Raw genomic sequence first — 27,497 nt, forward strand, 5'->3', positions numbered from 1 at the left:
TATCCTTAGGACATCTTAGACAGCTTCACAATCAGTGGCTTAAGTTTTGAAGTGGAATCACTCTATTGTTATGTAGCCAAATACTGCAGCTAATTTTGTATGCACGTAGCAATGAGATAAAATAACATTTTTTTTTGAGCGGTGTTGCTTGAGGAGTGTTAGTCAGGGCACTGTGAATTTGAATTGAGATTGAAGAATAGGTAGGGTTTGGTTTAGCTCCATCTGAAAAATTGTACCTCCTGCATTGTAGACTAGATTATGTGGCCAAGTCCTGGACAGGGGCTTGAACCCTCTGACTGAAGTACTACTACTAAGTGACCCAAACACTGTGACATCTCTTTTTCTTATAACAAACAGTTTGGTTGAGACTTTATATCTATTAATTTTGTATCAATTAATGTCCAATTAGAAAATGTATTACTGTATACTTTTGCCCGCTGGGAAATAGATTAAGTAGGCCCAAATTCATTTCACTTATGACCTTTGTAGTCAGCAGATGAGTTTCATCCCATCGATCTGAGCAGAAAATGCAATGTCAGTGTTATAACCTATTGAACTATCCAAGCAAAAAGAAACTGAAAATAAATATGGATCTCAGCAAATGTTGCACTTCTTTAAGATTATATATTTCATGCAGGAAACATTTGCTATTTATCACAGAATTCATCTTGCTCAAAAAGTTGCAACAATGGTTTTCCTACCTGAAGGATGGCCACCTCATTGCGAAGCTGGCTTTCTTGCTTTGTGGGGAATCTCATTTTATCAATCACTTTGATTGCCATATCCCTTCCAGTCTTCCTGTGCTTTCCTACACATACATAACAGATCTTACAACTTTTACATTTAGCAAATGCTTCTCAATCCCACCCCACCAAAACAAAACGTGGTAGATGAGTTTTGATGCAGACAATGAAAAAGGTTGGCTTTAGAGTCACTAGTTCCCTATACTGTCATAGCCAGGATTGGGGAACTTGCTATATGAGGAATCTCAGATGACAGCCACATTTCATTTCTGCACAACATATTTTGGAGTACAAATTTCAGTGACACAATTGTGTTTTCATAAAGTACATGATGCAAGCTTGCAAAATTAGTAAATTAGGGGGATGAACAACCACATGTAAAATTTATCATTTTACATCATACTTTCAAAAGTAAGCTTTCCCAAATATTTTTGAATAGCAACCCGACTCCTGGTGGTCTTGTACAATAGTGGGTGATATCTCTGCCTCTGAGCCAAAAGCTCCAGGTTTGAGTCCCACCCCAGGATTTGAAGGCCAAGGAAGGTGTGTTCACAATGTGGCCAAAAAGGTTGAGCATCAACCTGCAAATCCTTCCAATGGCAGGAAGTAAGAGCAGGAGAGATCCCTTGGAGCCTCTGTCATCACTATCCATAGCTCCAGACTAAAAGATGCATGTAAAGGTGTATGTTGCCACAACATCTTCGACTCTAAGTAAACTGTAATGCATCATCACCACCCAACCATTCTGAAGTCTCTCTTCTTCATAAATCGATCAGCTAGCTTGACTGATCAAGTTAACCTGCTAGACCTTTCGTGATTACTAGAAGACTGAACTTCAATTATTAATAAAATTCTAATTCTGTTTACCCATAGAGACAACAGCAAACTGGAATCAGATGTTTTGATAATGCCATGTTTCAATGTATTAAACAAAAACACCCAATATTATGTGATAGGTGAGATCTCTGCCAAGTTGATCTGGTACATTTGTCATTAGATGTCTGACTCAGGTTACTCTCATTGACATTCTGCTCCTCTCCATGGCGAGATGCTTAGTTTCTATTTGTGTTTCCCCTGAAAGCCTGTCAATAACAGGCTGCGAAGAAGTGCTGACGTGAACCAGCCATACCCACCAAAGGCATCAAAAAAGTCTAATAATGCTAAGTGGGCATCTCAGATCCCAGAATTTACTTTCATCCCAAATAAGACATGTCTGTCATAATTATCTCATGAGCTCTGTGCTTGTTCAATTCCTCTATTCATCCCCTCCCACATAAATGACAAAGTATGTAAAACTTTCAATTTCATGGGTAAATCAGAAGCAGGAAAGTAGCCAATGAAAGTATCTGCAGCTTAAACTTTAAATTAAGGTGTGCTTGTATATGCAAGTTGACATGGCAATTATTGAGCTACGATGTAGTACTCTGGTACTTGGGCAAATTATTGTTGCAGTGACAGGTTTACAGTAATAAACGCTCGTTTTTTAAAAAAAATTGATTGCTGTGACCAGGAGTACTGTGTGACTTACCACCGTATACTATTCCAAACTGCCCTGAACCTAGCACCTCGTCAGCAAAGATCTGGTAAACAGAGCTGATATCCTGTAACAAAGACAGTGCAAGGTTGAAACAAAATGCAGTGTGTGAATAATTTATGTGATCATCTGTCCTTTTTGGACGACTTCTCTGCTGTCCCTGCACTGCCCACACGACCACATGTTCCTGTTGATAAATGAATTGTGGGTTGCTCCTAACCCAGTCAGATGCACCAATTTAAGGGATTAGGAAGGCTAATACTACATGTTTATCTCTTATTTTGTAGGATATCTAGGTGGCTTCCTGAAATCACTGAATGGGAAACTAGTCAACAGCATGGATTTAAGACAGGATGCTCAGACTGGGATTTTATAGTTACCACAACATTGAAAATTGTGTGTGGAGAAGTCAGTCTAGTTCAAAAAAGGCAAAGATGTTGGCTGGAATTCTCTGGCCGTTCACGCTGATGGGATTCTCCAGTCCCACCAGCAGTGCACCCACACTGTGGGTTTCCCACTGGCACGGAGTGACATCAATGGGAATTCCCATTGACAGTGGCAGGACCAGAAAATCCCACCGCTAGCAAACTGCTCGCTGGCTGGGAGGCCAGAAATTCTCACCCGTTGACTCCAAGTGGTCAAGCTATGACCACAGTGTTTGGAAACCTGTGCCTAGCCACTGCGTTTTACGCACACCTGCCTTTTTAAGAAGTCAAAAGCTACTACAATTATACTTTAGAAATCTAAGTTTGCTTTATAATTCAGATCTTTTTCACATGGAGCTCTCTTGCTTTTGTCCTCTCTCCATGAATCCTGGCTGTTTTATTTAAGGAAAGATGTTTATTGCCAACTGGACCAAGCTGCCACATTAGATTGAACTAATGGAAATCAAGGAGTGTAACAATGGTAGATGAATTAAATTAATGATATAGCATGTTACATGAAAACAAATATTACACATAATATATATATATGCATTGTGTTGAATTAGTTTAAGTGAAACTGAGACATACTTAAGATGATGAGCAAACTCATTGGTCCAGAATTTCCTCAAACGTTATGCCAAAACAATGCAAATACGACCTATTGCAACTTTCAAAGTGAACGATCAAGGAAATTCACATGCAAGTGACTTAAGTTGCTTTTACACTATGCTGGTGTTTCCCTGATCTTTTGTGTCAATTCGGCACAAACTCTGCCGCTAATTAACATCCAATAGGCTGGAGAATGCAAGTTTATAAACATTTAGGTGAGTTTCAGACTGGCTATAAATTTAGGCACAAATATCTGGCGTAACAAGGCACAAAGCCATACTTCTAACGTTCTATGGAAATTTTCTTAAACAATTCCTTGTTATATTTCCCTTAAATATTCAAGATCATTCATGCATTTTTTTAGTAACAGAATCAGTGATATTAAAAATGGCAAAACCTCAAGGATTGTATTTTCCTGAAAGTGCTGTCCCAACGTGCTGGTTAGGTGCATTGACTCGAACAGGCGCCAGAGTGTGGCGACTACGGGAATTTCACAGTAACTTCATTGCAGTGTTAATGTAAGCCTACTTGTGACTAATAAATAAACTTTACTTGAATGTATATAAATGATGGTTTAATGGTTATGAACTTTAGCTCTTATATTTGAAGGAAGACTTAAAAGGAGGAATACGGTGTACGTTCTATGCTTTCCTCAGGTCCCAAATACTGCTGCTGATCATCCATTTGCTGAAGCTAGTTTTTACATTCTGGGCTCAAAATGAGATTCTCAGATTTTTCAGCACAAGTGTCGGTTATGAATAAAAAGCAGCTTAAGTGTAACTGGCCTGTTGCGTCTTGTGAGGAAATTCCGTGCCAAGTTTCGCACCTTCAAGTTATGAAGATAGGCACCGCTTATAGAGTGTGATGAACAAGTAAAATGGATCACTGAGCAGAGCCGTGGAAACAAGACCTTAAGTGAATCCTTGATATTAAGAGACTGTTGTATTTATTTTTGTGTGAATAAGCCAAGATGGGCCAAATAGCCATGCTCATGTTTATCTTGTGAAGTTGCTCAAGAAGGCAGAGATTCGTTTTACTGTTGCGCAATATTTCAATATCATTTAGCAATTGTCATGTAGACTGAAACAGTGGATCAACAACATAATATGAATAATACAGCAGCACAGACACACAATTTGGTCCATGGGTCTGTGCCAGTACTTTGCTCTATTTCTAATCCTGCTTGCTTCCCATATCTTAAGTATTCGCTTTCAAACAAGTATCTAATTCCCTTTGTTCAAGAACTTGTAGATCTGTGACACAGAATTCCATTCTCTAACCTTACCAATAAGTCACATTTGCACCTCACATATACCATACAATGACTATCTGCAATAAGAGGGAATCTAATCAACTCACCTTGATAGTCAAAGGCATCGCTGAATCCCCACCAACAACATCCTGGGTGTTATCATTGACTAGCCATATTAATACGATGGCTACAAGAACAGGTCAGAGGCTGGGAATTCTATAGCATGTAACTCACCTCTTCACTCCCCAAAATCTGTCCACCATTTATAAGGCACAAATCAGGAATGTGATGAAATATCTCCACCAGCCTGGATAAGTGCAGCTTCAATAATCCAGAAGTAGTTTAACACCATTCAGGACAAAGCAGCCTCTTTGATTAAGACCCCATCCACCACGCTTAACCTTTTACTCTCTCCATCAGCAGTGAAGAGTGGCAGCAGTGTGGCCCAACTATAAGATGTTCTGCAGCAACTTGCCAATGCTACTTTGGCAGCACCTTCCACGCCTGTGACATCTATCACCTGGAAGGATAAAGGAAGCAGATGCAAGCGAACACCATCACCTGCAAGCTCCCCTACAAGCCACACACTATCCTTATTTGGAACTATGATCACTGTTCCTTCACTGTTGCAGTGTCAAAAACATTCCTAATAGCACTGTGGGTATATCAACGTTAGATGGACTGCAGTGGTTCAAGAGATGGCTTTTTAAGAACAATTAAAGATGGGCAACAAATGCTATGCTAGCGATACCCACATCCCATGAAAAATATGAAAACAGGAGAGTCTAAATTTTCTTATTGCCTCTGTTTCAATTCATTTTATGATTACCTTAAATTGTCCCCTCTTAAAATCTTCCTGACCGGTGGAAGTAATCTCCCACCTTTATATCTTTTAAAGATCGCAATAATCATACAGACCTCCATCTGGTCGACTAGCATCCTTCTCAGCTCTAGTGGAAAAAAACCAGGTCTTGCTGCATTTGAATACGGACTGCTTCAGTATCTGAACAGTTACGAATGGTGCTGAATATTGTGGAATCATCAGCATGCATCCCCACATCTGATCTTATGATGGAAGGAAGGTTGTTGATGAATCAGCTAAAGGTGGTTTGGCCTAGGATACATTTGTCTTCATTGAACTGTATCAGCCACTTATCTAGATAACCTACTGGCTTATCTATATCCTGATCATGTCATACGCACCAATCATTTTTTTTGAGTGCATTACAATATTGTTTCCCTAACTTCTCAAAGTTCAGATCATTATATACATATATGTACATAAAAGTATATAATTTATATTAAACCAATGATCACCTTGTCAATGTTTTTTTAAAAAATCTATATAAACCACTCCCATTGCCTTTCCTTTATGCAAGACCCTAATTTGTTCAAAGAATTCTTCAAGACCAGTGGAAAATCAATTCTCCCTGGTCTTGATTGGCTCGTTCTTCAAGTGCTTGACAATTTTGTCCTGTGTTTAGAGTTTCTGATATTTTATTCTCAATTTAGTTAATATTAACCAGCCTATAATTTCCTGGTTTAAATTGTAAACTACTGGAGCACTAGGGTGGAAAATAGGCCTACACTTACCACATTCTCCTGGACTTGGCAGTTAGATACGGAAATGCTGAGAGACAGGTCTTCTGCAGAAAAAATGACAAAGATGGCCAATGAGCAGAGTTGTATTATTATTTAGCAGCAGAATTATTTTTGTATCATCAAAATACTGTTCCACTGTTACATAAGATTACATAAATTGTACAGCACAGAAAAAGTCATTCAGCCCAACTTGTCTATGGTAGTTTTTAAGCTTCACACAAGTGTCCTCTCACCTGACTTCATTTAACCCTATCAACATACCAATCTATTCCTCTCTTTATGTGTTTAGCTAGATTGCGCTTAAGTGCATCTATCTGCTTTAATGACTCTTGGTTCCTCACTTGTTCCTCTATTTTGCAACACAACTACTGCCTTTGAAGCAATTATAACTTCACATGCACACATTGTGATTTGCAAGAGGTGGTATTTTTCTTCTGGCGCCTTAAATCCCTCTTTCAGCACTAAATGATTCCTTCAGAGCAGGCGGCTGATCTATTCCCAGGTTTCTGCTACTAGAAGACATCAGCTTTTCAAACAGATTCTCCAACCGAAGAATAATGACTGAGCTTGGAAATCTGAAAAGAGAGCCTCACATTTCAACTATAAAATCACCTGTAAGCTACCATTAGTCTGTTTCACAGCATGGACATCTGCACAAAGGAATCATTTTGAATAAAAAGTGACCTGAAAGATTGGTATAGATTAGATGCAGCCAAGAGTGGGAGAGGAGGGAAAGAGAACAATGCATTAATTAGCACACAAGGTGTGGAGAGAAACACAGTTTATAAATTTGCCAGATCTAGGAAGGAAAAATGAAATCTAGAAAGAATAGGTCAGTCAGCCCTTTGAGGCTCCATCATGTCGTCAGTCAAATAATTTCTTTTTAAACCCAATTCTTTGGCTTTTGACCATGTCGCTTTAATTTTACAGCTACCTTTTCCTGGTAATTCCCTTTTTTACACCATGAATTTTGCATCATCAAGTAATTCCAATTAAGAAATACAAAATAGTAATGTAGTGCTATAAATGATCAAGATAACACGAATTAAGTAGCACAGACTGTACAATCTTCAAGGAATATAGGACTTAGGAGCAGGAACGGGAGGTCATTCAGTCCTTTAAGCGTGTTCCACCATTCGATAATGCCTGATCTGGTTGTGGTCTCAAGTCCATTTTGCTGTCTGCCCACCCCCCCATAACCCTTGGCCCCCATAACTATCAAAAGTCTGTTGAACTTTGCCTTGAATAAATTCAATGACCCAGTCTCCACTGCTTTGTGGGAAGAGAATTTCACACACTAACAACCCTTAAAGAAAAATTTATCCTCATTTCAGTCTTCAACTCTTATTCTGAAACTGTGTTCCCAAGTTCTATGAGCTGGAATTTTATTGGTCTGCCCACCACAGGAATCGGAGCAGGCAACGGGCGGAGCGTTGGAAGGTCTTTTGACCTTGGGCAGGATTTTATGGTTTTGGGACAAGCAAGGCCGTAAAATTCCACCCACAGTCTCTCCCATTAGTAGAAACATCCTCCCACTATCTACCCTATCAAATCCTCTCAGGATCTTAACATTTAACATTATTGGAATGCATTCTGGAAATTTTTTTTCTGGTTTCACTTGAATACAGCTAAGATTACATCATCTCTTCTGCTAAGAATTGTTCCCTGCCAGTTAATTCTCAGGGGAGGCAGTGGCGCAGCAGTATTGTCGCTGGACTAGTAATCCAGAGACCCAGAATAATGCTCTGGGGACTAGGGCTCAAATCCCACCACGACAGATCTGAATTCAATAAAAATCAGTAATTGAAAATCTGGCGACGACCATGAAACCATTGTCGATTGTCATAAAAACCCATCTAGTTTAAGGAAGGAAATCTCCTGTCCTTACCCAGTCTGGCCTATATGGTTGACTCTTAAATCCCCTCAGGGATGAACAATAAATGCTGGCCTAGCCAGCAATGCCCACATCCCATTAAAATGAACAGAAAAAAATTACTTTAAATAGCTCAATCTCCAAGGGCAATAAAACAAGTGCTAAATCCCTGCATCACTGATGAATCTAATGCACAGTACTTAAAGGCCAGTATATCCTTGCGAATGTGGAGATAACAAAACTGAGCACAATTCTCCAAGTGAGATCTTGCTAGAATTTTGTATAACCACAGCAGCATTTGCGTGGCACTTCCTTGCTTTTGACTTCTGGATCTCTGGTGTAGAATCATTGGAATTTATCTTGCAGCAGTGTCTCATCACATTTGTTCTGACTCTTTGGTCGAGAAATCCAAAAATGAATCCCACTACTTTTCTCAAACTCCAGCAAGCTGCTTGGCTATTTGATTACTTCTCGCATCTCCAAACTAGCTTTTTGTTTACTTAAACACCCTTAGTTCATCCTTATCTTGCAATGATTCCCCATTTAGACTGCAGACGTCTCAAAAGGCATCAATTAAGGAGTATGACAAAATAGCCTCTGCTTTCCTGGAAGATTGCACCTCCAATGACACAAGAACTTCAACAGAATGCAGGACAAAGCAGCTTGTTTGATCCGCACCCCTTCTACCACCTTAAAAATGCACTCCAAGCACACACAAGTGCAATGTGGTTGCAGTGCGCAACAATTATAAGTTAAACTCACCAAGTTCTTTGATGATACCTCCCAAAAGTGCAACCTCTACCCACCTAATAGGAGTAAGGCAGCAGACCACCACCACCCAAGCTTCCCCCCCCTCCGTCCCAAATAATACACCATCCCAACTTGGAAAGAGTTTTGTCAGTGTGTGAAAATTCTGGACCTTTCCCTTCCCCGACAGGAGTCCTGAAGTACGGACATAAATGGAAATTGCCCAGGAAATTTAAACTTCCGATGGGCACTTTCCTGTTGTTGGGGACTCTGCGTGAAAGTCTTCAACCCCGAGCTTAGGGTGGAGAATTGGACTAGATAAATGTGACTTAACTTTGTCCAGGAAATGTTAAGACTTTTTAAAACCAGGTCTATTAGTTGGGTAATCCCACAGCCAACAACAAGACCACACAACTACCTACCTCAACTCACCTCACCCATTCATTTACCCACAAATTCATTAAAATACTTGACCCTAAGCTACATGTCAGAGTAAGGCAGCTATTGCCTTAAATAGGGAAATGTTCGCTCCATTCCCTGACCCAATCCTGCTCATTGGAAGGGAGGTGTATGCTTCCCATCTGTGTCAGCTGTGATCAGAAGATCCAAAAGAAATGGGCAGTAGCAACAGGTAGGAATAATCTTCATCAGCAGCGCAAATGTGTGCAGAATTGCCACTGACTGGAAGATTTGGCATTTTTCTCTATTCCTAAACCTAGATACATATACAAATGAAAACTGTAGAACCTAATCATGGGGAATATCACTTGTTACTGCTGGAAAATGTCCCTTTTATCTCAGCTCTCTGGCTTTAAACTTCCTTAGTTACTCCACAGTCAGTCTCGAAAGCCATATGCCTCAATTTTAAACAACAAATTCTTGAACAGAATCTTTTCAAGATCCTTCTGACAATTCAAATATGTAACCTCAATGATCGTCCTCTGTTCATCATCCCAAATGACCAAAAAACTTTCATAGACTAGACAGCCATAAAATACTTCACAAACCTATGTTCACTCTCTAATTACCTTATAATTTTCCAAGTACTCTGCCTTTTTCAATGGATTCAAGCAACTTCCCTACTGCTGCATTTAATTTATTGGCCTGTAATTATTTGTTCTGTCCTTTACTTTATTTTTGGGGAGCATCCAGATTAGCAAGAATTCATCGTTAAAGTAGATTAAGGGTTAGGCTGAATTCTGATTACCATTTTCTGCTCAACTTTGCTGCACTATGCAAATAAAAGTCAAATTTTGCTGCTCTTGCTTATTTCCTGGTAGCTGGTTCTTTCGTGGTTTTGACACAGCCCTGGAAGGAAGATATAAAAATGTGCATTTTCTTGGGTGGGGGGGAAGTGGTGCGTGTGAACATAAAGCAGGAAAATAAAAATGGGGGATGGGTGAAAAAAGTGAAGCTCTCCTAATAAAACCAGCGTTAATTGGATCATAGAGATTAGCAGAAGCCTAATACTTTGTGAAATATATCAAATTTCAGCATTATTGTAAATTTTAAATTGTAACTTGTTTAAACAATGAACAAACGTAAATCTCCTTCTAGTTTAATCAAATCCTATTTAATAAACACTATTCTAAAAATTATCAAAGGCCAGCCTCTTGTTTTCAGTAGGCATTGTACTGTCATGTTGTGACAAGCTAAGAAGAACCTCACCAAAACCGCTTTTAGCTGCCGCAGTGGATTTGTGCTCGGATTCACTCCAGTTCATTAGACACGACACAGTGAGTATCACCAAGGCTTCTTATAAGGTGAATACTGATCTAATCTGTTTTGTCATACAGGTGCACAGTGGGAGCTAGGCACTTCTTCTAATGGAAAGAAGCACTCTACACTATACTTTACACTTTGCACAGAGGTTACAGGAAAAGCAGAAGTTGTTTTAAAAGTAGAAATGCCTCTCAACAGTCAAAACAGCACAAGAGTATGGAAATATAGTGGTTTTTTTTATTCATTCACGGGATGTGGGTGTTGGTGGCTAGGCCAGCATTTATTGCCCTAAATGCCCTTGTTAAAAGGGTAACTTTAAGAGTCAACCACATTGCTGTGTGTCTGGAGTCACATATAGGCCAGACCAGGTAAGTACGGCAGGTTTCCTTCCCAAGGGCATTAGTAAACCAGATGGAATTTTGAATTCCAGATTTTTTTTATTGAATTCAAATGTCACCATTTGCCATGGTGGGATTCGAACTCGGGTCCCCAGGGCATTACCTGCGTCTCTGGATTACTAGTCCTCTGACAATACACCTATGCCACCATCAAGATTACTAGACTAGTAATCCAGATAGTTGGACTATCTGATCCAGCAAAACGAGTTCAAATCCCACCACAGCAGCTGGGAAATTTAACTACAATTAGAAGCTACCAGAATGTTGTTAAACCAATCTGATTCACAAATGTCCTTTAGGAAAGGATCTCTGCCATCTTACCTGGTCAGCCCTATATGTGACTCTAAACCAACAGTGATTGGTTGATTCTTAACTGCCCTCTAAAATGGCCTTGCAATCCACTCAGTTGTATTCAGGAAAGTAGTTCAAGGGCAATAAATGATGGCTTTGCCAGTGATGTCCATATCCCAAGAATGAATAAAAATGTTCCAACATTCTCCACTCCAAGGACACAAATCTAAGTCGATCCTGATATAACACCCATTAAAATGGTCAGATCCAACTTCATTTAGCCTGTAGTAATTATGAGTGAAAAGCCACCAATATCAACACTGATGAGCCTGAACTGAAAGTGCAGAGGACAGAAATGTAATTTTTCATGCAAGTTTCCAATGTCCAGATTTATTTGTGGTAATGACAGCAAAACTGTCAATGGTTACCATCATTATTCCACTGACAGTTACAGCAACTTCAAGTCTGCACACGTGAATAATACAGAAATTGAGGTGAGGTAAGAGGGAGTGCCCTTGATTTCAAGGTCATACTTGATATCAAGTATGACCAAGTATACTTGGTCATACTTGACCAAGTATGACATCAAGGAACCCGAGCAGACTGGAGTGGAGTGAAATGGGGATGGAAATTGGGGGAAAACTCTCCATTGGCTGGAGTCATACCTAGCACAAAGAAAGATGGTTGTGTTTATTGGAGGTCAATCATCTCAACTCCAAGACATCACTGCAAGAGTTTCCCAGAGGAGTGACCTAGGCCCAACCATCTTTGGCTACTTAATCAATAACCCTCCTTCAATCATAAGATCAGAAGTGGTGATGTTCGCTGATGATTGCACCATTCGTGACTCCTCAGATAATGAAGCAGTCCATGTCCAAATGCAGCAAGACCTGGACAATTTCCAGGCTTGGACTAACAAGTGGCAAATAACATTCGCGCCAGACAAGTGCCAGGTAATGACCATCTCTATCAAGAGAATCTAACCATCTCCCTTTGGCATTCAATAGTAGTACCGTCACAGAATCCCGAACTATCAACATCCTGGGGTTAGCATTGACCAGAAACTGAACTGGACTAGCCATACAAATACTGTGGCTGCAAGAGCAGGTCAGAGGCAGGGAATCCTACAGCAAGTAATTCACCCCCTGACTCCCCAAAGCTTGTCCACAATCTACACGGCACAAGTCAGCATTGTGATGGAATACCCCTCCTTTGCGTCAGTGAGTGAAGCTCCAACAACACTAAAGAAACTTGGCACCATCCAGGACTAAGGAGCCGGTTTGATTGGCACCCCATCCACAAACATTCACTCCCTCCACCAATGACAGTGGCAGCAGTGTGCACCATCTACAAGATTTACTGCAGGAACTCATCACAGCTCCTTAGATAGTACTATCCAAACTCACAACCACTACCATCGAGAAGGACAAAGGCAGCAGAAGTACGGGAACACCATCGCCTGCAAGTTCCTCTCCAGATCACTCACCATCATAACTTGGAACTATATCACTGTTCCTTCACTGTTGCTGGGTGAAAATTCTGGAACTCCCGTCCTAACAGCACTGTGGATATACCTACACCACGTGGACTGCTGCGGTTCAGGAAGGCAGCTCATGACCTGACCAGCTTTTCAAGTGGAATTAGGGAAGGGCAATGAATGCTGGCTTAGCCAGCAAAGCCCACATTCCCTGAATGAATAAAAATAATTCAGAAGTTGCTGCCAGTAATTCTATCTTCTTCAGAAGGTACTGTTGCAATCAATGAGAAATCTACAAATTAATGAGAACTTCCAAGCAGTTAGTCTCACAGTAAAATTCCTTGAAAAATTTGCACCCTGTTGAACAAGGTTTTTAATGGTGTACTATATTCATAATTATCGCTAAAAACCTATGCTTGTCCTGAAAAGCTAACTTTCTATTTGAGGGATGTGAAATTTCTTCAAATTCCACATACTTGAAAAAAGAATAAGGTGATGAATTTTAGCTCCCATTTTAATCCAACCATAATCATTGATTTAACTATCTCAAATATTTAAATTGCAAATGAAGTATTCAGTGTTTTAACTTCCTGGTTTGCTCTCTGTGAATACTTCAATGTGATTTGCTGTTTACCTTGCTTGCTGACACCACTGCTGCTGTTACCTGGAGATTGCGTTGCCTTGGCACCAGACAACTGCTGTGGGCTAAGTGGAAAACCAGACCACAGAGATCACTAGCTCTCTGTGGGCAGCTTTGAGTTCTGTGGTAAGCACCATTGTTTTGCCACTATTTGCAAAATCTAACCCAATACTTAATAGATCCTTCAGCATGGTACTGAGCAGAAGATTGTACTTTTCGCTTAAGGAACAGTGTGCACAAGCCACATTCAGCCAAGTGTACACCCAGCCACCCTATATGTGCACACATCACCCCACACAACACCCACCCCCCCACACATACACACCCCCCCCCATACACACCCCACCCCTCCCACACATACACACACAAACACCCACACATACACACACACACAACACCCACCCCTCCCACACAACACCCACCCCTCCCACACATACACCCCACCCCTCCCACACATACGTACACACACACACACGTCCCCTCCCACACGTACACACACACCCTCTCTCCCACACGTTCATGCACACACCTCCTCTCTGTGACGCTACTGTGTCTTAAAGAAATGTATTTTTAAAATCATATTCTCTGCAGTTTGTAAGCAAGCCTTTTGTTTTTGTTATTGGCACCGAGCTGCCTGTCTAGAGGTCCTTTAATTGCTGCTTAAATGGTTTATATGGGGTTTTGTTTATTTTTAATCTGGGCTTAACGCGATGCCCTGGAGTTTTACGAGTTTACTACGCTTCTGAATTGTTAGGGGGAAGAATAGTTGACAGGTCAGATGACAAGAGTTCTTTTACTTTTAGGTTTTGGCTGTTGGCTGCTGTTTTCGTTCGAAGGTGTGTGGACTCCTGGCTGAAGGCAGTGTGTGTATCCCTCCCCATGTTATTAGAAATTCTGCTGTGTTGGAAGCAGTTTTTCTTGCCTCTCTCGAATGAAAATTCTGCTGTCAGTGGTTTATTAGCTAGTGACTAGAGGCAGTGGTTTGCCGGTTAAAAGCTAAGAGCCAGCTTTATTTTTACTTTGAGATCTGCTAGAAGTTACAAGGCTGGGAAGCCAGAATTTCAATTCTCCAACCAAAGGACTAAGCTTCAGCACCATGTGAGCATTCTTATTTTTCTGTGCCAAACCTGTGGAAGGTGTATGTTTGTAAGGAGGTTTGTTGTATTGGAACAGTGCATTTAGTTGTTAAGGCTTATACAATATCTTGGTTGTTTTTTTTATTGTTTGTAATTGGTAGAAGCTATTGCTGATTTTCTGTGTGTAAACTGTATTTTATTAAATAAGCTTTGTTTGATAAAAGCTCTCTAGTGGGTCATTTGAATCAAACTGAAGTGAAACATCTTATGCTTGTCGTAGCCAAATTCAAAGTGCAAAACTTACGGTCTAGGCTGACTTTATAAAATACCTTGGAGTTTCTGACTTGGATTATAACATCTCCTAAATGTACACACACCCACCCTTTCCTTCATGTGCACCCCCCCAACATGTACACACACACCACACCCCCACAGGTACACCCCCCCCCCCACATGTACACACATTCCCTCCCCCCACATGTACACACATATACTATCCCTCTGTCAGGTGTGGCAGCATTTCTCCACAGATGCTGCCAAACATGAATTCATCCAGCATTTTCTGTTTTTATTTTAAGATTTCCAGCATCTGCAAGTATTCTGTTTTTACTGTATGGTAGCCAAATTTGCTGGTGATACAAAGATAGGTAGGATATTGTGAGGAGATTGCATCGAGTCTGCAAATGGATATAGATAGGTTAGGTGAGTGGGCAAAACATTGGCAAATGGAATGTAATGTGGGAAAATGTGAACTTGGCAACCTTGGCAAGAAGAAGACATGCAATGTATTATCTAGATGGAAAGAGGTTGCAGAACTCTGACATACAGAGAGATCTGGATGCCTTGGTACATGTATCACAAAATGTTAGTATACAGGTAAAGAAAGTAATTTAAAGGAATAATTTGATTAGGGATAGTCAGCACGGTTTTGTGAAGGGTAGGTCATGCCTCACAAACCTTATTGAGTTCTTTGAGAAGGTGACCAAAGAGGTGGATGAGGGTAAAGCGGTTGATGTGGTGTATATGGATTTCAGCAAAGCGTTTGATAAGGTTCCCCATGGTAAGCTTTTGCAGAAAATACGGACACATGGGATTGAGGGTGATTTAGTAGTTTGGATCAGGAATTGGCTAGCTGTAAGAAAACAGAGGGTCGTGGTTGATGGGAAATATTCATCCTGGAGTTCAGTTACTAGTGGTGTACCGCAAGGATCTGTTTTGGGGCCACTGCTGTTCGTCATTTTTATTAATGACCTGGATGAGGGCGTGGAAGGATGGATTAGTAAATTTGCAGATGATACTAAAGTCAGTGGAGTTGCAGACAGTGCGGAGGGAAGTGGCAGGTTACAGAGGGATATAGATAAGCTGCAGAGCTGGGCTGAGAGGTGGCAAATGGAGTTTAATGCGGAAAAGTGTGAGGTGATTCACTTTGGAAGGAGTAACAGGAATACAGAGTACTGGGCTAATGGTAAGATACTTGGTAGTGTGGATGAACAGAGGGATCTGGGTGTCCATGTGCATAGATCCCTGAAAGTTGGCACCCAGGTTGATAGGGTTGTTAAGAAGGCGTATGGAGTGTTAGCTTTTATTGGTAGAGGGATTGAGTTTCGGAGCCAGGAGGTCATGCTGCAACTGTACAAAACTCTGGTGCGGCCACATTTGGAGTATTGCGTACAGTTCTGGTCGCCGTATTATAGGAAAGATGTGGAAGTGTTGGAAAGGGTGCAGAGGAGATTTACCAGGATGTTGCCTGGTATGGTGGGAAGGTCTTATGAGGAAAGGCTGAGGGGCTTGAGGTTGTTTTCGTTAGAGAGAAGGTTAAGAGGTGACTTAATAGAGGCATACAAGATGATCAGAGGATTAGATAGGGTGGATAGTGAGAGCCTTTTTCCTCAGATGGTGATGGCTAGCACGAGGGGACATAGCTTTAAATTGAGGGGTGAGAGATATAGGACAGATGTTAGAGGTAGGTTCTTTACTCAGAGAGTAGTAAGGGCGTGGAATGCCCTGCCTGCAGCAGTAGTGGACTCGTCAACATTAAGAGCATTCAAATGGTTATTGGATAAACATATGGATGATATTGGAATAGTGTAGATTAGAGGGGCTTTAGATTGGTTCCACTGGTCGGCGCAACATCGAGGGCCGAAGGGCCTGTACTGCGCTGTAATGTTCTATGTTCTATGAAGGCAAATGAATGTTGGTCTTTATTGCAAGGGGGTTGGAGTATAAAGTAGGGAAGTCTTGTTACAACCGTATAGGCATTGGTGAAACTGCACTGGTGTACAGTTTTTGTCTCCTTACTTGTAGATAGAGATAATTTGGAAGCAATTAAGAGAAGGTTCACTCGGTAGATTCCTGGGATGAAGGTTTCCTCTTATGAGGAAAGGTTGAGCCTTTCATCATTGGAATTTAGAAGAATGAGAAGTGGTCTTATTGAAACATTTAAGAGTCTGAGGGGGCTTGACAGGGTAGATGCTGGGAGGATGTTTTCTACCATGGGGCAATCTAGATCTAGGGCAGTTTAAAAATAAGGGGTCTCCCATTTAAGATGGAGAGGAGGAGAAATTTCTTTCCTCAGAGGGTTGTTAGCTTTTGGAATTCTCTTCCAAAGAGTAGTGGAGGTTTGGCCACTGAATGTATTCAAAGTTGAGTTAATGGACAAGGGAGTTAAGGGATTATGGGGAACAGGCAGCAATGTAGAGTTAAGGCCACAATCTGATCAGTCGTGATCTGACAGAACAGCCTCAATGAGTCAAGTGGTGTACTCCTGCCTCAATTTCTTAAGAGCCTATTAGAACTCCTTTGTTCGTCTTCTAATCGTGCAATTTTCTCTCATCTGAGAGGGCTGACAAGGTCTCAGTTTAACAAAATCATCTCAAAAGCGATGCTTCAAACAATAGAGCACTCTCAGTGTCAGACTAGATTATGTGCTTAATTCCAACAGTGGGATTTGAACCATTTCTTCTAACAAAGACAAGACTGAGCCAGGACTATAGAAAGAGGAGGAAATTCAGAGGAATGAGTGGGGGGGGAGAGAGAGGAAAACAGCTGAATTTAAGAACTGCTAACAATGATAAGTTCACAATCAGAGAAAATAGCTCAAAGCATTCGCAAAATATTAACCCGATTTCTAGGATGAGCCAACAGTAGTCAAAAGAGGACACTGCAACATTCCAGAATTCAGGAGAAATTGTTACCACTTATCAGCGATTCATGAAACCAAGTTTACATTGAAAAGCAATAAAAATCCAACTCTAAATGATCAGCCCAACAAGTGAAACTGACCAGAATTGGGGGGAAAAAAACAGATCTGACTTAGTTAAGACTACTTGCTCAGTTTTACTCAAATATCAATGCTCATAGACCAATCACTACAAAATACAACATCCCAACCAAATCTATGAGCATAAGTAACAAAATCATATTTAGTTATCGGCAAAGAAAACGCAGTACATACTGTGAATGCTTAACGAATTCAACACTGAAATTGAAGCCAAGCACAAACCTGTTTGACTCGCTATTTCAAATTAAACCGATGGCCTTCAATGCTTTCACAGGGTTAACAGAACAAGAATTACTTACTGTGCTCTTTGCCTTGTCCTGCAGTGGTGCAGACGCTGGCTTGTGGAGTGACTGGCATTAGGGCCTGTCGAATGGCTTTCTCCCAGCTCTGAGCAACATCTATACCTACTCCCGTGGCAGCCAGGGCATGATTCTGGTAGTTGCCTCCAAGGTTCTCTCCAACATAATACACCATCGTGTCAGTTATGATCTCGAAACAGTGAGGGTTGCTGCCTTGAGCCAGATTTGTAAAATCCCGAGGTGGATCCAACTGCAGGATTTCTGACAATGGGATTTCCTGAGTGAGAGAAAGCAAAGACTTGCCTTAGAAAAAGTCTGCAAACATTAAGAGTCCATTTTCAAAACCTGCTTGAGTTGGTTAGCAGAGCATTGTAAATAAGACTAGAAATATATTTTGTCCTTTCGGTAATCTGTCAATTATATGCACAGCCAACCCAAAAATGTTTAGCCAATAAGCTTGAATCATTGCTTGACTTCCTGAGCAGCCTCACAGTTTATAACTTGTAATGAAGGCTGTGGTGGTTAAGCTAGAGACAGATGCAAAGATACTAGCACTTCGCTATAATTAGAGCCAGTGTTTTTCATGAGTTGACACAAGGCAGAAACTTTACATACAAGACCACGCTAACTGTCTTCAGCTGACGTGAGGAATCAATGCACTGATGTTAAATTAACAACTCCCCTTAAATAATTCAGGGGGAAATCCCCACATTGAGGGTGACAAAGGCTGGTAAAATCCCATGCAAAGAGACCGTCATTTTAGAAATATACATTAAATGTATTGAACTGAAAGGAAATGCCACAATTTTAAATAAACACGGCAACACAAGTTTGTTTCTAATACTTCATAAAAAATGTGTTGGTACACCATGAGGTTTTAGATGAAGGCTCAACAAAGTATGTTACATAACAGCTGCTTTTTACAGCTATCATTTCCATGCATGTACAGCTGTTTATTTATTGTGTATGTAAATGAGCACACCCAGTCATGGTGAATTCATTCTGCATGTTTGAAAGCCCATAGATAATGATAATAAATCGTCTAGAAATACCAAAAATGTTTGTAACACTTACTACATGGATATGTCACGCTCTGCATGCCATCTTAAGTAACAACCAACTAAGGAAAGATGTTATTTTATCTACAGTGAAATAAGCATTAAAAGCAGCTTAACACAGAAGTATGGAGCAGCAGATTTTTGCTCTCAACTTCCTCCAAGACTGTTCAACTGCTCCAAGCAATGTAGTCCTGATGTAATAGTGTATTTTGTTGACGAAGCAGTAAAGTTGCTTCAGCATATAATAACTTTACAGAATGCTGTAGTTCACAAAACCAAGTGAAAGCAAATCTACTGCAGGGATGGCTCACACCAAGTTCTGGAGGTTTTATTCACCAGGCATCATCATAGGTTGGCTCTTAAAGTAGAAAATACTATGAGAAAGGAAAACAGATAACTTTTGTCACAACACAATGTTAAAATAATAAGATTTTGAAATAAATATTTCACCAGTTTAAAATGCCTTTCAGTGTCATGAATATTATACATTGAGTTTCCACAGGTATAAATATTCTGGTTAGGTGCATTGACCCGAACAGGCGCCGAAGTATGGCGACTAGGGGAATTTCACAGTAACTTCATTAACACTGCAATGTAAGTCTTACTTGTGACTAATAAATAAACTTAACTTATTCCAAAATACCTCACTGTGATCTCCGAACCCTCAGATTCAAAACTGCCCTCAATCTATCCTGCTCCATCTTGTTCACCCATTAGTCCTGTTGTGCTAGATTGCTTAATGTCTCAAGATTGAAATTTTCTCCCTTGTGTTTAAATTCCTCCATTACACCCCCCGCCATCTCAGCAACCTCAGACAGCATTAAATACACCAACACCAAATACTTTGACCTTCATGGCTTCAGCTGCTTAATTCCCTCTTTAAACCCATAATCTTTCTATTGCCCTCTCTGTAAGACCTTCTTTAAAACACAATTTCTGACAAGGCTTTTGAATCGCCAACTCAATACCTCCTTCTTTGACTGCGTACTCAGGGAAAGTAGAGATTGACAATAATTGTAGCCTCACCAGCAATGCCCAACTCTTGGAAACAAAAGGTTCTTGATATAACAGTCTCCTGTGGCATTGTTCATCAGAGAGCAGGTTGTTGCTATAGTGAGAGGAGTGCTACACCAATGGTTACATAATAGTTAATTTCACGTGCTATTGCATCCAGAAAAAAAATACAATCTGTCACACTCTTCCCACAAACATTTCTTGTTCGTTTCTTCTTCTGTATTGCTAGCTTATCTTTTTACCCCAGCAATGTATCTTATTCTGTTTATCTTTCTATTTCACATGTTCTTGTACATCCACTTCCTCTTTCTCGCTCACTCACACACAACTCTTACCCACGCTCCTGCACAGACCAATCCACTTGTGCTCTCATTCATCCATGCTCTTGTTTGACCTTGTTCTTTCCTTCTCCCTCGGTGTTCATACTGCTACTTACAATCCATTGCATTCCATAACATTATGTGAGCTGCTACTGTCCAGTGTTAACTGATTGCTAAGTCTGGGATAAACAAATTATATTAGCACATTTGGGTTATTTATCATGTACACTTAGTCTTCTGCCTACCCTCCCAAGACTCAGAAACTACTATGGACATACAAAAAATGTGGCTATTAAAACATATGCATCCACATGAACATACAAATGAGTAGTATGTAATTCTGCCCCTAGTTTCTGCTCCGCCATTCAATAAGAACGTGGCTGATCTGATTGTAACTTCAAATTCACATTCCCTCCTACCTCTGATAACCTTTTGTCCACTGTCTTATCAAGGATCTATCTACCTCCGCCTAAAAACTTTTTCAAAGATTCTACTTCCACTGTCTTTTGAGCAAGAGTGTCCCAAAGACACACAACACTCAGAAAAAAAATTCTCCTCACCTCGGTTTTAAATGGACAATCCCTTATTTTTAAACAGTGACTTCTAGTTCTAGATTCTCCCACAAGAGGAAACATCATTTCCACATCCACTGTGTCGAGATCCCTCAAGATCTTGTATGTTTCAACCAAGTCACCTTTTACTCTTTTAAACTCCAGATGATACAAGCCAAGTTCTATTGAAGGATCATTTGGATCCAAAATGTTAACTCTGTTTCTATCCACAGGTGCCTTCCAACCTGCTGCATCTATCCAGCAATTTCTGTTTGTATTTCAGATTTGCAGCATCGGCAGTATTTTGCTTCTATTTGATACAAGCTTAGCCTGTCCAACCCCATCTCACATAATTAACAGTGCATCAAGGGTGCCTTTACTGTCCCAACTAAGCCTCTTACTTATTTAATTTGTGACAGTCATGTTCTACCATTGAAAACACTATTATTTAGTCAAAAAACCAACAAGGCAAAATGCATCATTTGCCTTTCAGGAAAATGCTATATCCTAATTAACTGGATATAGTGCCAGAAAATGGAGACTCCTCATCTTTGAAGACTAATCCAGAATAATACAGCTTCAGCATTTCCACCACAGAAATTGATGAGTAAAACCATCTTATCTTAAGGTATCTCAAAACTATCTTAATCAAAATAACAGGCACTCAGTAGGAAATTAGACTTTTATGGGTTTCATAAATTGGTGTTACATGTGAATGCATGAATGACTGGTGCAAAGACTGACATACATACTTGACTGGCACAATTAGTCATTTGGCATTTATTCATACCAAGGTCAGATAAAGAAACCTGATTTTAATATAAAAGGGCAGAGAAAGATTCAGCCAGAATTGTGCTGTTTCAACTACAACACAACTGTCACCCTTTTGAGAGGAAACATGGTCAATGGTCCAACAAAGTCACCAGTTGATGGAGCTGAATGTTAGATGGGGTGTATAATGGTGACCTGATACAATGCTGCCCAAGATGAATTTCTATGTCATTGCTGTTTGTGCTACCCACAAATTGGCTGCCCCATTTCTTATGTTATAACAATAACAACACTTCAAAAGTGTTCCTCAGTCCGCAAAACACTTTGGGACATGAGATTGTGAAAGTCACCATACAAGTCCAAGTTTTTTTTTTCTGACTTTGTTCTTCCTGGTTTTTTGCTTGAATTTACAAGGTATAATGTGTATCAGACCGTACTCTCACATTTTAGCCCCACACATGTGCAGGTACTGAACAAAGGTAAGTAAAAACTAGAAAGGAACAAGTTAACTTGATTAGGCCAAAAGCTCAATCACACTGTGTAAATATTGAGCATTATGAGATTAGGCAATGGTTTACTATTTGTGGCAGTAAATAGTCCATCTCCACTAACATAGTATCGGAAATCAGACAGTATCAGATAGAATGGGATAAGTGTCACTTTAAGCTCCATTTGTCACTAGGCAGAATTTTACCAGCACTGGCCCGCTGGAAATAGAAGCAAGGTAGTAAATTTATGGAGAGCTGTGGAGGATTGGCTCTTCAACCATGTCCTAAATATGCAAAAACTCTATTAAGGGTCATTTTCCCAGGCCATCAGTATTTTGCTGAGGGCGATCCCCCACTGCGCGAGGAGGCAGCCAACTAAATGGATGCAGCCGCCCAGCGGCAGCCTAGTGCAGGGTGGGGGATTTTTTTAAGCAAAGGGGGATTTCCCTTTGAGCAATTGGCCTCACAAATATGTTACTTTATTTTGTTCTTACTTGCTGAATGCAACAGGTCTCCAGCAATGGCCACTGCTCCTGGTGACACTGATGAGGCTGCTAGCCCTCTGATTGGGGTGACTACCAATACTGAATAGGATGGCAACTCTGACAGCAGCAACTAAATTAGTTGCTGCCTCATTAAATTTGGAGGGAATACCCACTGGCAGCCTGTGTGCACCAAGGACACATATTTCTTGCCAATCAGTAAAATTCAGCCCATTATTTCAGACATCGAAATAGAATATCTAGCCATTTAACGAGGTAGTTGTCGCCATTTTCACCATAGCTTTAGTGGGGCCATTGGCATCTTCTTGTTTCTTTTCTGACTTTCTTCAAGCTTTCCTCAGTTCACATCTCAATGTTATCCACCTATTTGATTTTTCTTCCTCGTCTGTTTTTACCCTCAATTTCTTCTTCAAATGCTGCTAAGTTGTTTCCAATGTCCGTACTTGGCTATCTTTCTCTCTCTAATTGTACTTAGAAACCCTCTTGATTCCTGAACTTCTCTTGAGCTAACCCACTCATTTGTCTTTCTGCCCATCCAGCTGATTGATCATATTCTGCCATACCCACATTTCAAAAGCTGATATCCTCCTCTCATCCTCGCTTTTTTCAGAATCCAACTCTCGCATTCATAGAGTGTAAAATCCCACACTAGCGACGTTCCTTCATCCTCACGATGATGCTTTTTAATAGTTTAAAGTTTTAAAGTTTATTCATTAGTCTCACAAGAAGGCTTACATTAATACTGCAATGAAGTTACTGTGAAAATCCTCTAGTCACCACACTCCAGTGCCTGATCAGGTACATTGAAGGATAATTTAGCATGGTCAATGCACCTAACCGGCACGTCTTTTGAACTGCGGGAGGAAAACGGAGCATCCGGAGGAAACCAATGCAGACATGGGGAGAACATGCAAACCACACAGACAGTGACCCAAGCTGGGAATTGAACTGGGTCCCTGGTGCTGTGAGGCAACAGTGCTAACCACTGGACATCCAGATGCTACTTAAGTAACTGGTCATGCCTCCTGCCATGGCTAATCTACTCTAGATTTCATTGTTTAATAAACTTTGGTTTTTATCATTGAGCTAAAAGACTTGAAATTGGCTGCTGCCTCTACCTTGGTGTTTCAATTCGTGACTTTTCTATTTCCATATAGAGCCAAAAAGTATTTTTTTGCCTCATTTATCTTCAGTTCAAAAGACTTTTTTTTTTGATGAGGCCTGCCATAGTCTCTAGTTCTTCCTTTGTTTTGACGATGAGCATGAGAACAGAAGGTTGGTTAGGGCAAGTTTAGGGCCAGTTATAGATGGCAGAGGGAAGTTATGTGTGGAACCGGAGGAGATTGGTGAAGCATTGAACCAATATTTCTCTTCGGTGTTCACGCAAGGGGACATGAATATAGCTGAGGAGGACACTGGGTTGCAAGGGAGTAGAATAGACAGTATTACAGTTGATAAGGAGGATGTGCAGGATATTCTGGAGGGTCTGAAAATAGATAAATCCCCTGGTCCGGATGGGATTTATCCAAGGATTCTCTGGGAGGCAAGAGAAGTGATTGCAGAGCCTCTGGCTCTGATCTTCAGGTCGTCGTTGGCCTCTGGTATAGTACCAGAAGATTGGAGGTTAGCGAATGTTGTCCCATTGTTTAAGAAGGGGAACAGAGACTTCCCCGGGAATTATAGACCGGTGAGTCTCACTTCTGTTGTCGGCAAGATGTTGGAAAAAATTATAAGGGATAGGATTTATAGTTATTTGGAGAGTAATGAATTGATAGGTGATAGTCAGCATGGTTTTGTGGCAGGTAGGTCGTGCCTTACTAACCTTATTGAGTTTTTTGAGAAAGTGACCAAGGAGGTGGATGGGGGCAAGGCAGTGGACGTGGTATATATGGATTTTAGTAAGGCGTTTGATAAGGTTCACCATGGTAGGCTTCTGCAGAAAATGCAGATGTATGGGATTGGGGGTGATCTAGGAAATTGGATCAGGAATTGGCTAGCGGATAGGAAACAGAGGGTGGTGGTTGATAGTAAATATTCATCATGGAGTGCGGTTACAAGTGGTGTACCTCAGGGATCTGTTTTGGGGCCACTGCTGTTTGTAATATTTATTAATGATCTGGATGAGGGTATAGTTGGGTGGATTAGCAAATTTGCTGATGACACCAAAGTCGGTGGTGTGGTAGACAGTGAGGAAGGGTGTCGTAGTTTGCAGGAAGACTTAGACAGGTTGCAAAGTTGGGCCGAGAGGTGGCGGATGGAGTTTAATGCGGAGAAGTGTGAGGTAATTCACTTTGGTAGGAATAACAGATGTGTTGAGTATAGGGCTAACGGGAGGACTTTGAATAGTGTGGAGGAGCAGAGGGATCTAGGTGTATGTGTGCATAGATCCCTGAAAGTTGGGAATCAAGTAGATAAGGTTGTTAAGAAGGCATATGGTGTCTTGGCGTTTATTGGTAGGGGGATTGAATTTAGGAGTCGTAGCGTTATGTTGCAACTGTACACAACTCTGGTGCGGCCGCACTTGGAGTACTGTGTGCAGTTCTGGTCCCCACATTACAGGAAGGATGTGGAGGCTTTGGAGAGGGTGCAGAGGAGGTTTACCAGGATGTTGCCTGGTATGGAGGGGAGATCCTATGAGGAGAGGCTGAGGGATTTGGGATTGTTTTCGCTGGAAAGGCGGCGGCTAAGAGGGGATCTTATTGAAACATATAAGATGATTAGAGGTTTAGATAGGGTGGATAGTGATAGCCTTTTTCCTCTGATGGAGAAATCCAGCACGAGGGGGCATGGCTTTAAATTGAGGGGGGGTAGTTATAGAACCGATGTCAGGGGTAGGTTCTTTACCCAGTGGGTGGTGAGGGATTGGAATGCCCTGCCAGCATCAGTAGTAAATGCGCCTAGTTTGGGGGCGTTTAAGAGATCCGTAGATAGGTTCATGGACGAAAAGAAATTGGTTTAGGTTGGAGGGTCACAGTTTTTTTTTTTAACTGGTCGGTGCAACATCGTGGGCCGAAGGGCCTGTTCTGCGCTGTAATGTTCTATGTTCTATGTTCTATGGTATCGTCAGCATACCTGAGATTCCATATGCTACAACCTCCTATGAGCAGCCACATATTTCTAGTAACTCTTCCTACACCATCTTCTGTATCTTCTCTTTCACAACATTAACCCACACGGGTATCAGAAGATACCCATGTCTGATTCCTACTAAAACTGGAATTAGTTTATTTGCCCATCACCAACTCTGCTGGCTCCTTATACATTTCTGTATATCTCTTGTATTAGCCACACAAGATGTCTTCCATAGAGCATCACGCAGGATAATGTCGAAAGTTTTTGGTATACAATGAACATGAGCCAAAGTTGGGCTTCTTGTTTATTTTCACATTGCTCCAGGAGATTTTTGATCACAACCAGAATGTCAGTTGTACCCTTTCCAAGAATTATGCCAAACTGCTCCTCTGCCACTTCTCTGTTCACACTTGTCCCTGGTGGCATCAAGTAATACTTTAGTTCTTAATCTGATGAGGTTTAGCATACAATAGTTTGGACAGTCCTTCGTCCCTGTCATCTTCGGCACTGTGACCTTCTCAGATACAGTCCACTCTCTAAACCTGTTGTCCATTTCTCATCAATAATCTCTTTCATTGCATCCATTACTGTTTTCACCTCCCACTTTTCGTGCTTTTTTCTGTGATTCCACCTTTGATGTTATTTAGAACTTTTCTTACGTCATCTTTCAGTACCTCAGGTTCGGGTTCTTCTTTTAAATTCTGATATTAAACTTTTCTGGCTCTTCTTCAAATAGTTTCCTGCAAAAATTTTCCCTTCTCAGCCTGATCTTGATTTTTTTTTATTAATTCAAGAAATGTGGGCTTCACTTGCTAGTCCAGCATTTATTGCCCATCCCAAATTGTCCTTGGGATGATGGTGGTAAACTGTCTTCTAGAACCGTTGCAGTCCATGTGGTGTGGTTACTCCCGCAGTGCTGTTATGGATGGAGTTCCAGGATTTTGACCCAGTGACACTGAAGGAACAGTGATGTATTTCCAAGTCAGTATGGTAGGTGGTTGGAGGGGAAGATCCTGGTGGCGGTGTTCCCATGTGTCTGCTGCTCTTGTCTTTCTCAGTGGTAGTGGTCATGGGTTTGGACAGTGCTGTCGTTATCATATAACAAGTTCAACCAGATAAGAATTATTATTTTCTATTTTTGAATTCAAATTCATACACTTAACTTTCTGTTGGTGGTAGTATTTTAAAATTTCTTAACCTCCAACTCCATGTCCATCATAGGCCCTAACTCTACAACCATACTCCTCTGATAGACAGCTAGGCAAGTTTCTACAGTTTGTGAATTATAAACTCACTACAATCAAGCATTTTGTCGGAAGACAAAATCAGATAGCTGAGAAACAGATCCACTTAAAGGAGTTTTCCTTCTGCCTTGTAAGCTACCTTGTCAAAGGCTCTCAAAACATGCCTCCCAGGGAATGCCCCAGAATGAAGGTCAGTTTAGATATTAGCCCCTTGGGGAAGTCCAAGAATGAAAGTCACTTTAGCTAAATGTCTGATTTGGGAAAGACCAAGTATTTTTTTAAAAACGGAGATACACCGATCTCCCTGCATTTCAGTGGCTCAATAATGATAGAAAACATATTAATTCTAATCAGGACATATTAATGCTAATCAATTAAAAGTTGATTAATGAATCAACATTTTGATTCATTAAAAATACATTTTTCTCTCTCCCTCGTGGGAGGAAGACAGATGGCGCTTTCAGTTAGTGAAACAAAAACCCAAAATAAAAGATAGTGGCAGTCCCAT

At 40.8% G+C, this 27,497-nt stretch overlaps 1 protein-coding gene across 2 annotated transcripts in view; it reads right to left on the reverse strand.

Moving 5' to 3' along the window:
• prkd3 (protein kinase D3) overlaps positions 1 to 27,497 on the reverse strand; it is a 327,516-nt gene that overhangs the window by 12,355 nt on the left and 287,664 nt on the right. For both annotated transcript variants that reach the window (XM_078229586.1, XM_078229587.1), the window contains 4 exons: positions 17,969 to 18,245; positions 6,157 to 6,209; positions 2,272 to 2,344; positions 702 to 808 (listed from right to left, as the gene is read on the reverse strand). In XM_078229586.1, coding sequence (XP_078085712.1) covers positions 702 to 808; positions 2,272 to 2,344; positions 6,157 to 6,209; positions 17,969 to 18,245 — 510 coding nt within the window. The remainder of the gene's footprint in view (positions 1 to 701; positions 809 to 2,271; positions 2,345 to 6,156; positions 6,210 to 17,968; positions 18,246 to 27,497) is intronic.

Source organism: Mustelus asterias, chromosome 15 (genome assembly GCF_964213995.1).
Source record: "Mustelus asterias chromosome 15, sMusAst1.hap1.1, whole genome shotgun sequence".
NCBI classification, from domain to species: domain Eukaryota; kingdom Metazoa; phylum Chordata; class Chondrichthyes; order Carcharhiniformes; family Triakidae; genus Mustelus; species Mustelus asterias.